Source organism: Melopsittacus undulatus, chromosome 1 (assembly GCF_012275295.1).
Source record: "Melopsittacus undulatus isolate bMelUnd1 chromosome 1, bMelUnd1.mat.Z, whole genome shotgun sequence".
NCBI classification, from domain to species: Eukaryota; Metazoa; Chordata; class Aves; order Psittaciformes; family Psittaculidae; genus Melopsittacus; species Melopsittacus undulatus.
Window position 1 is genome coordinate 54,105,424 of NC_047527.1, and position 10,894 is coordinate 54,116,317.

The following is a 10,894-nucleotide window of genomic DNA, read 5'->3' on the forward strand; positions in this document are numbered from 1 at the left end:
TCAGGCTATTCAGACTACATGCATTCCAGGGCATGCTGTGTATTGCAGTGACATGAGTTTTCAGGAACACTGCTTCACAGAGACAAGTTGGAGAGACAACTGCCTTCTCGGTTGCAATTTTCAGGCAGCAGCTTGTTATCTTGCTGGCAAAACCACATCAGAAAACAGCCATGCAGAGAAGATGGCCGTTGGTGAGGCACTGAGAAGGCTCACCCATTTCTTGGGGTGCTGCCACTTCAGTCATGGCTGCGACCTGCCCCGCCGACAACGGGGCAGCAGGCCGAGGAATAACGGGAGAAGACGACCGTGTCCACCTTCAGCAAGGGCAGGGTGCCTCGGTGGGCCGAGATGGCACACCCACCTTCTCCAGGCGGGGTGTTGGTGACAGAAGCAGAGCAAGCAGAGGCCAGGCGGGTCTGCGGGACCCTCAGGGCCGGTGGGAGGCCCCATGCCGGCTCAGCCCCATGCCCCAGGCGGGCTCTGCGGACCCCTCAGCCCTGCGGCGGGGCCGAGCCGCAGACGGACGGGGGGAGGGCGGTCCCCGGCGGGGGCGGCAGTTGGCGGAGCGCGCGCGGGGCGCCGGCCGTTGGGCGAGCCGCTGCGGGGGGGTGTGGGGAGGGAGGAGGCGAGAGGGAAGGGTGGGCGCCCGCCCGCCGCCTCAGAGCCCATAAAGCGGCGCCCAGCTGGCCGGTTGTGTGCAGTTGGTTGGGGAGTGTCGCCATGAGGGAGATCGTGCACATCCAGGCGGGCCAGTGCGGAAACCAGATCGGGACCAAGGTGAGCCTGAGGGGACACGGGGCTGCAGCTGCCCGGCAGCCGTTTAGCGGAGTCTCTAACGTGCTTTGCGTGTCGCGCCCGGCCGGTTCTGTGGGCTGTGCCGCTACATCTGCAGGGTGGGATGGAATGGGCTGGGCAGAACCAGCAGCCCCTCGCTGCCGGCTGCTGCCATCCCGTGCACCCGGCGAGGAGCTGCCGGGAGTCGCCGGACTCTCTCGGGACGCGGGGCACCGCGCATCGCGCCTCTCCCCGTGACCATAAAAGGCTTTGGGAAGTGCTGAAACTAGACGGGACCTTCTAATTTATTTATTTATTTATTTATTCGGGTTTATGTTTGAACTGGCTGGGCTGTGGCTCTAAAGCGGGAAAAAGCGGCCCCTGAGCACTGAAGCGCCCCAGCCCGTTGGAGCGAGGAGTTGGGCGGCTGCCGTTTGCCCGTTGCGTTTAAATCCTGGTGCCTGCCGCCCTGTCCCGTCCGGTCCGGGGCGGGGAGGGGCAGCGGGCACGTCAGGAATCCGGCAGCTGCGGCCAGGCCGCTCGGGGCCGCCGTCCCCCGCCCGGGCGATGGGCAGGGCCCCCAGTGCTCCGCAGGGGAGTTTCCAACGCACTTCTTCTCCCTTAGTTTTGGGAAGTGATAAGCGATGAGCATGGCATTGACCCAGCCGGAGGCTATGTCGGTGACTCAGCGCTGCAGCTGGAAAGGATCAATGTCTACTACAATGAATCATCTTGTAAGTGTGGGATGGGGAAGGGGTGCAGGATGGGGTTCCCCGTGGGAAGGGGACAGAAATCGTAGAATCGTGGAATGGTTTGGGTTGGAAGGGACCTGAAAGATGGTCTAGTTCCACTCCCCTCCTTTGCCAAGGGCACGCCATCTTCCACTAAACCTGTTTACTCAAAGCCCCATCCAACCTGGCCTCGAACACTTACAGGAATGGGGCAGCCCCAACTTCTCTGGGCAACCTGTTCCAGTGCTTTACCAGCCCCAGAGTGAAGAACTACTTGCTAATATCTAGTCGAAATCTACCCTCTTTTGATTTAAAGCCATTCCCCCTTGTCTTATCCCTACATGCCCTTGTAAAAAGTCCCTCCCATTTAACCTTGTTATACACAGAAAATATTACTTTCTTATATACTTTCTTATAAACTGCAAACTGGGTGTTATGTCATAAGGCAGAGAGAAATGTCACAAGGGGCTGTACTTAAGGTCTGGAGGTGGAGGTTTGTTTATTTCACACTATGCAGGGTGTTTGCTCCTTTAACATATGATTACTCCATCAGCTGTGTCTTATCAATTACCCCAAATTAAACTGTTTGTTATATGAGCCTGTATCTGTGGCACTGTCCTTGATTTCATGACTGGGAGGGTTGGGCCACAGCTAATTGAGAACTCCTCAGTGATTCATTAAGATGCTAAGGCTCCCAAATCTTCTGAGTCAGTCAGGTGTTGAAGGGTGTTAGCTGTAAAAAGTGTGTCTCATCCTTTAGTCTGTTAGTATGAATATTTTGTCTCTTGTCCAGCTTGGGTTAATTCATATTATTTGTCCAAGTTTCCTTGAACACTTGCAACTGGATACAGCTCCTTTATTTGTGCTTTGTGGTAGATGTCCAAACTACTACTGTCTGTCACTTATGCCAAGTAACTTTCAGTGGAGGTGAATTTGTCAAGCATAAAAGCTTGTGAGATGCATTAGGATTATTTGAACATAATATTTTCTGTGAATAATAGGATGAGTGAAGGGTTTATCTACTTTCTTATAAAGAGCATGTAAAATATTTTGCTAATCGGAAACTTCTTTTCCTCATATCTGTTGCTAAAAAAGGCTCACAAAACATAATATGCCATCTGTAGGACCCCAAAGATGTCATGTCTGTTTTTCAAGCAGAGTTAATTTCTCCCTATGATGCTGGGGTTTCTCACCACCATGATTTCCTGTATAGGGAATATTTATATGTGTACATCTATGCTAGACTAATAATATGAGACAGTACGATTGTGTATTGAGAGCTATAACTATGTTGCTTGTTTCAGAACATTAAGGGCATGCTTATTTTTTATTGTAGCCCAGAAATTTGTACCAAGAGCAGTTTTGGTGGACTTGGAGCCAGGAACCATGGATAGTGTGCGATCTGGTCCTTTTGGTCAGCTCTTTCGGCCTGATAATTTCATCTTTGGTATGTGGACATCACTTTTTTAAAAATCCAGGACTATATGGTTCACCTAGGACTGAATGGTCAAAAAGCATTTAATCTCCCTGTTCTAAAGTGATGGTTAGTAGTGAGAAATCCTAATATCTTAACAATGCAATTGCAATTATCTGTAGGCCATTTGAAAGATCCCACTAACTGAAAAAGCGTTCTGTTACTCATGCCTTCAGTTAGCAAGCTACTGAAAGTTTCCTATAGTATCGAGTTTTCATTTGCTTTCCATGTATATGAACTCTGAAGAACTACTGAGACCACTTCTTTACAACAAATTGCATGGAAATTATGCAGAAAATGGAAAGGGGAGGGAGGGAACTCTCAACCACAAACCAACAAGACTACCCTTCGTTAGAATTCACATTAAATGCTTGAGTACTGAATTATTTGTAGGCTGTGTAACTCAACTTTTTCAGCAGATCCCTGCAGTATAGTAAACAGTGGAAGAAGATCAGTTACTGGGTCATTTTCCAGCATAATGAGGAATAGTCTGAGAGTGTGTGGGGAACTTTTGGTTTTGCAGTGTTTTTTGTAGAGAGTTCTTCTGGCCTTTAGTAGTTTACTTTGGACTTGTGTAGTATTTTCCATCTAAGCTTAAAAATACACATTACAATGATTACTTTTTTTTTCACTTTAATTGAAATTTTCATTTTACCCTTATGAAGTGTAGAAGTATTATTGGTCCCTTTGCACTAAAGGAGAAAGTGTGTGAAAATCAAAGGATCCACTTGCTGAAACAGGAAGTCTGAATGAAACTTACCATGAGAACTTTTATGTTCTTTTGGTTTCTAAGTTTGCACCAGCCACAAAACACATTTCCTCCTGCCAAGGCAAGCTTAGGTTGCAACTTAGTTTGGCATATTGTGTATACATAAGGAAGGAACAACGCCAAGGTCAGACAGAGGAAAGATAAACATTATTTGGGTGGTATAAAACAAACTTAAGTCTGAGTTGTTGCTGTTGAGGTAGGGAGTATAGAAATCATAGAGTATCTGACTTAAAACTTCTAATGCTATCCCTATTGTTCTCCTGTATATTCCATGTCAGCAAAGTTAAATGTCTCTTTCAAAGGAGCTTTCAGTTACTACAAGTAGAAGTAAGTTTGGGGAGAAAAGCCATAATCATAGGCAGCTTTATGAAGTATGCTTCTATATTCGGGTTTTTCCTTTCATTCCCTTTCTCCTGCATGGACCACAGAAGCCTGCTGAAAGTGATTTCATCTGACCTATGGAAATACTTGAGCTTGAGCTTTGCAGTTTGGCATGCCACCAGTAAAACCAGAGCAAAATCAGTTCAAAATGTCTTCAACAGTAGTTCAGTTCACTGTACTCCTCTTCCTGCCAAGATAACAATGAACCAACAGCATGTGATTAACTTGTATCTGACAGAGGCCCCAGTCAGCATCAGGCACTGTCCTTCCAACCTGCTGAATAATGTAAAATGGCTGAGTGCTGAAGTAAAGCTCTTCTCTGTCAAAAGCCAACAAAGCATTTTTTTCTCTCTTTCAAATCTGGCATGGGCCCAAGGATGCATTTGTGGCAGAAGCTGGCAGTCCCCTACTGCTGTACCACAGGCTTGTAGGGCTCATTTTGATGGAGATGTTTTCCACCTCTGCTTGTACATACCTGCACGTACCTGTCTCCATAGCAAGTGACCATGGACCTTCAGCTGGGTTGTAACTCAGCTATATTGAGTACACAATCACTCCAGATACAGGAGTTTTAGCTCAGACCAGCAGGAGACTGAGATGGACACAAAATAATCCTTGTGCTTTAATGCTTGTGTTGACAAGGTGGTGATCTAAAAGATGAATAAGCACAGGTGAAATGATCTTGCTGTATGAGAGCAGCAGGTCTTCTGGCTGCCTAACAGCATAAAACTGCCCACCAGGAACTGCTGTGCACTCTGGTGTATCTGCTGTTGTTAAGCATTTTTCATTCGTACATTACTGCATTTGTTGTTTTCTTGTGTGCACCCTTGCCAGCTTTACTATAGAGATACCACCCCAATTTAAGTTATATGAACTGGCAGGGGCAACCACAAAATGTCTATTAGCCAGTCAAAGGGGAGCCATTCTTTCTTCTCTAAATCATCCCATGAGTTCTGTAACAAGGCTGTTCACACTAGGCTTCAAAGAGTTAGTGTGCAAGTTACTGATCTCTCTTCCCCTGTTTGTCTTTTTAAAGTCATGGAGAGAGGAAAGGAGTTAAAGAAGATTGCAGAAAATAGTTGCTGTTTTAGGAATTAAATAAACTGTTAAGGAAATGGCTTCTGTTCGTGTGCAGCTCAACCTGCACATGTGTGATAACCCTACAATGTGTTGGAGTAACAGATAGTGGTAGAAGGATCTGGGGGCACCAAGAATGCAGATAAGTTGTGAGATTGCTTTGTGTAAGTGTCCTTTAGATCTCAGTAAATGCACAGTAAGAAAAGGCATAGAACACAGAGCTTCTAGGACTGGCAAAAGATCTGCCAAGTCCTGATTATGTGGACACAGGCTCACTTTCCACCTAGAGATTTAATCTTGGTAGAATTTGATCATATTATGTGTTTGTGTAAGATTTTCAGAGGTCTGCTGGGTACTTGGTAAGCGGAGGCCATCTAGTAGGATTTCACAGGGTCATGATCAAGATTTCTGGGTGTGGGGCAGCCTTGTCAGAGGCATGGCACCCTCCAGACTAAACTCTATTGCCATGGGTAAGAAGTCTGGAGCCTTCAGGCCTCATTGTAGATGTTCTGAGACGTGGTGGTCTTACAGTGCTGTAGAGCCAATGGATCTGGAAGTAGTATCTGTAGTATCAGTTGTATCAGTTTACTGGGCATATGTTTTTGTACCTATTCTCCATTCTGTCTGCCCACCGAAAAAGGATGGCATGGTGTTTACCCAAGAGGCAATATATAAAGTCAAGTCCTAAACTCACGATTTAGCTCTGTTAAGTTCATTCTGCATCTTGGAGTGATGTCTGCTTGTTAGTGTGCATCCTGATGAGCTGCCCTGTCTGTTGTAGAGAAACTGCTTAAGCAGACTGCAGATGCTTGTGAGCATATTTAGTTATGGGAGGATGTTACTTTGTGTTTTGCCCAGCTGGACAGGAAGTGCTGAGCTCCCTGGGTTTGGAGAGAGAAGAATATAGCAACATGAGAACAATGTATTAGCTAAGCCAATACATCACAAGGAAAGCAAGCATTTATGCAGTGAAAATAAAGTGCATCATATTTAAACAATATCCCAGCAAGCAGTTTCCCAGATTCATATGTCTGGCACCAACACAATGCCAAAATGTGGGAAATTCAGTTCCCAAAAGTAGTAATTGAAATGGGATGTAGTAAATAGGAAGAAAAGGACAGGTCTTGGAGAGCAATGCAGAAGTTGGTATCTCTAACCTAATTCTGAAAGTATTGGTTGGGATTGGAACTGGATGATCTTTAAGGTCCCTTCCAGCCCAAACTGTTCTGTGACTCTTGAGTAGCACTCACAAGAGTACCACTAGGTGAGTTCAGTGGCATAGTGTAGGTACATAGTAGCCACCATGAGGAATGGGAGTATTGAAAAACTGGTCCCCCCATGTAATCCTCCTTGTTATCATTATTTTGCTATTACTTAACAAAAGAGTGACATAGCAAAGGATCAAGACTGCATCTTAATAAACTGACTGGCACATAAAAGGAAAATAGAAGCCTTTGGAGAATATAAGGGGCTCATGAAACATCAGTAACCCAATTTTGCAAGTTGCTTTGCAGATCCTGAAGAACAGTGAAGTTGTAGGAAACCAGTAAAAGTTAAAAGGCGCATAATAACTTCTAAATTTTTGAAATTGGCTTCTTGAAGCTTCTGTCAGTTGGTATTTTCATCTGGGCTAGGTAACGGTGACTTAATAAAGGTATAGTTCTTGGTATGGCAATTTAAATAGGACTTCTGAAGCCCAGCCTTATCTTTGAATGATAACGGTGCCCTTGTTTCAGGAGAGCAGTCCAAGAACCTTTCATTTAGAAATGTGTATCTGTGATTTAGCTTTGTATGTGTCATGGTCCTTATAAACAGAGAGTATTAAAAGATTAAACAGTTGTCTTGTGTTTATGGAATAAGGAGGGTTGGGAGTGTGAAAGCTTTCAAAACAAGGAGCCAAGGCCATTTCTGTATTTATAGAAGGTTAAATACCAAGAAATTTTAAAACCCCAAACACCCAAAGGCATAAATGAAAGCTACCAGGGATCTGAGGCAAAAGGAGACTATATGAAAGGTTTATGTTGATACTTACAAATATATTTGTAGGCAAAACTGAAAAGCACAGTTATCTACCTGACTGATTTATAGCAGCTTTTGTTACAGATGTGAATCCATTCAGTATGCAAATACCAAACCTTGCCAATAATATCGTATATTTTCTTTCCCTATTGTATGCTATTTTAGGACAAACTGGTGCAGGAAACAACTGGGCTAAAGGACACTATACAGAAGGGGCAGAGTTGGTTGACTCTGTACTTGATGTAGTCAGAAAGGAGTGTGAACACTGTGATTGTCTGCAAGGATTTCAGCTCACTCATTCCCTGGGAGGAGGGACAGGGTCTGGCATGGGAACCCTACTCATCAGCAAGATACGAGAGGAATATCCGGACAGGATAATGAATACCTTTAGTGTCATGCCCTCTCCGAAGGTGTCTGATACGGTGGTGGAGCCTTACAATGCTACACTCTCTGTCCACCAACTGGTTGAAAATACAGATGAAACCTACTGCATTGACAACGAAGCTTTGTATGACATTTGCTTCCGCACCCTGAAGCTCACGACTCCAACATACGGGGATTTAAACCACTTGGTTTCTGCTACCATGAGTGGGGTAACTACATCCCTGCGTTTTCCAGGCCAACTAAATGCTGACCTTCGGAAGCTGGCAGTAAATATGGTCCCTTTCCCACGCCTTCACTTTTTCATGCCAGGCTTCGCTCCTTTGACAGCCCGAGGCAGCCAGCAATACCGAGCACTCACTGTTCCAGAGCTCACCCAGCAGATGTTTGATGCCAAAAATATGATGGCAGCCTGTGACCCAAGACATGGGCGATACTTGACAGTGGCTACCGTCTTCCGTGGTCCCATGTCCATGAAGGAGGTTGATGAGCAGATGTTGGCCATTCAGAACAAGAACAGCAGTTACTTTGTGGAGTGGATCCCAAACAATGTCAAGGTGGCAGTGTGTGACATACCTCCTCGTGGCCTCAAAATGGCTTCCACCTTCATTGGCAACAGTACTGCTATTCAAGAGCTCTTCAAAAGGATCTCAGAGCAGTTTTCAGCCATGTTCAGGAGAAAGGCCTTCCTTCACTGGTTTACAGGAGAAGGAATGGATGAAATGGAATTTACAGAAGCAGAAAGCAACATGAATGATCTGGTTTCAGAGTATCAGCAATACCAAGAAGCAACGGCAGATGATGGAGAGGAAGCGTTTGAAGATGATGAAGAAGAGCTCAATGAATAAAGAAATCAGGTGCACTATTTTCCAGGCCAAATTCTCAAATCTGAATTTCTAATAATTACATTTATAAATCTGTAGGCTTTAAAAGAAAAAAAAATAAAAAGAATATGAGTTTCAGATGTTAGGGGTGCTCTTCAGAGTCCATTCTGATCACTGAGAACTGAGGACAGCCAGCATTTCTGGAAATCAGGTTGTTTCTATTCACAGGCATTCAGTTAAGACTTTGGCTAGAGTCTGAACACAGAGATTGCCAGTTTGGGATCTTTTTGTTCCAAACAAAGTTTGTCACCCTGAAGTTGTCCAAGAGAAGATGTAAAATAGACATGAAAATCAATAAAATGAAGCTGCACTATTTTCATCCAATTATGAATAAGAAATCTTGTGGGTTTGAAGTATTCATTCTGTACTGAATGTACAATAGAGAACTGCCAGGAGCCAAATGTATTCATAATAAAGGGAAGAAAAAGCCTTTAGCTGTTCTGTACAGTATCTGTTAAAAGTGATATTTGATTCCAGTCCTCTAAAAACAAAATAAAAAAGATTAGTATCCTCTCAAGCAAATGTGTTTTGGGTAGTCAATGCTGTATCAATATCCAGAGAGCTGCAGGCTAGAGTCTGGATTTGTGCTATGAGACTTCAGCACTTGCTGCTGAATAGTCAGTTTATACATATGAAATCTGTCCATTTGTGGTGTGTTCTTTAAGGACCCTTGGGGTTTGAAGCAGCTCTTCAATGCCTTATTGGTCCCCTGTCTTTCAGCTTTTACCAGTTACTGGTGCTATTCTTACCTTCTTTCCATCCAGCTGAAATTCATATACTTCACAGAATGTGGATCTCACTACTTAGGGTTGTAATATCACCTCGCCTATAGATGGTATAGATGTATTGTTACTCAGATAGATTAAAATCACTGCACAGATTAAGGTTAAAGTACAACTAAAATTATCCTCAAGATTCACAACTGACAAAATGAAAGATGAACAACAGTTTACCTGCTCACACTAAAGCTGAAACAGAAAGGCTGCTTTTACAGCTGACACTTTGACAAAGTGACTGTTGAACATTCACTCTTAGTGCATGCTTTAGGTTTCCGCTTATATCAATTAAACAGCCCTTTGCCATTACAGAACCTCTGTACAGAGAACACTGTCTACATGGAGTCTCTTATTTAGGTCAGTTTCTAGGCAACAAAACAAGCAAACAGAGGAGAAACCCTCTGGAAATCCAAACTTTAAGTGTTTCAAGAACTCTTCACCCTTTCATGTTGCCTTCAGAAGCACTTTCTAAGCAAAAGTGTTGGTCAATACTTAAAAAGGCACTCTACAAACAGCATGATTGCCAAAGATGTATTGCTTCTAATAAGATGATAGTGTGTTCTGGTAGTTTGGGATTCAGGGAATGACAAGGTATTTTATAAAGTATGTGAACCAGGCAAGTGTTAATCACAAAAGCTCAACTGCATAATTTTATTCTACACAGAAATAGAACAAAACTAATTTTAATCAAGTGCAATGATTTTTTTTTTTTCCATATAAAGTTACTTCATGGTTGAAACGTAGTAATTGGAAAGTAGTAATCAAATTGGCTTTGGCACAGGTGTGGAGACAGAGGTAGGCAGGGGCTGGCTGATGGGCTCTGGTGGTGGGGTCAGTGACAGCACAGGGGCCGCAGTCTTGGCAGTGGCTGGTGATGCCTGAAGAATTTACGTCTAGTGACAGCATTGCATAAATGTTGTGAGATGTTGTGGCTATGAAGCATGGTGTGAGATTAAGTTAAAAACCAACATGCGTTAAAGAGAAACTAATATATAGTGCAATACAAAGTAAAATCCATGGGGAATAAAGCCATTAAACTTGCAAGTTTAATTGGAGCTTTGTAAATGGCAGGCTAATAGTTTCCAGAGGGAGAAGGAGGAGGGTGTCGCAGGCTGAGAGCCTGCCAGCATACAGCTGCAGCACAGCCTTTTCAATTAAAGCACTAGCACCATTTCTTCTGAATGAAGTAGCACCAACCATCTTGCAGCTTGTGGAACTGTATTTTGTTGTAATACCTAACTCATAGCTAGGTCCCAGCCATAAATTCTGCTATTACTTTGGAAAAGAAATAAGTTAATACCTTAAAAAAAGCCAGGAATATTGGAGTTCCTAAATAATTGACTTGGGGAATCAGCCTGTTGTTCTCTGTTGCTTTTCATACACTGACTTGAACTCCAGCGTATAGACTGAGCCCATGGAATACAGACCTTACAACGTCCTCTGATCCTGCTTTGACTCCTAGCCCTGCTTTCACATGTGTTTACTTGCAACTGTGTTGTGAATTTCTAGAATGTGGGGAGGTGGGGGAAGCAAACTAATGCCCTCTTTAGATACAAAGGGAGACAGATCTTCCATCTTGTCTTAAGGGAAATAAACCCAACCCACTAAAACTAACTCAGGGACCTGTA

At 43.9% G+C, this 10,894-nt stretch overlaps 1 protein-coding gene across 1 annotated transcript; it reads left to right on the forward strand.

The window, feature by feature from the left end:
- Nucleotides 1–661: 661 nt before the first annotated feature.
- On the forward strand, nt 662–9,012 carry TUBB6 (tubulin beta 6 class V). The gene is made up of 4 exons (XM_005153466.3): nt 662–777; nt 1,400–1,508; nt 2,842–2,952; nt 7,391–9,012. The coding sequence occupies exons 1-4, from the start codon at nt 721–723 to the stop codon at nt 8,452–8,454; spliced, it is 1,341 nt and encodes a 446-aa protein (XP_005153523.1). The 5' UTR covers nt 662–720; the 3' UTR covers nt 8,455–9,012.
- Nucleotides 9,013–10,894: the final 1,882 nt, after the last annotated feature.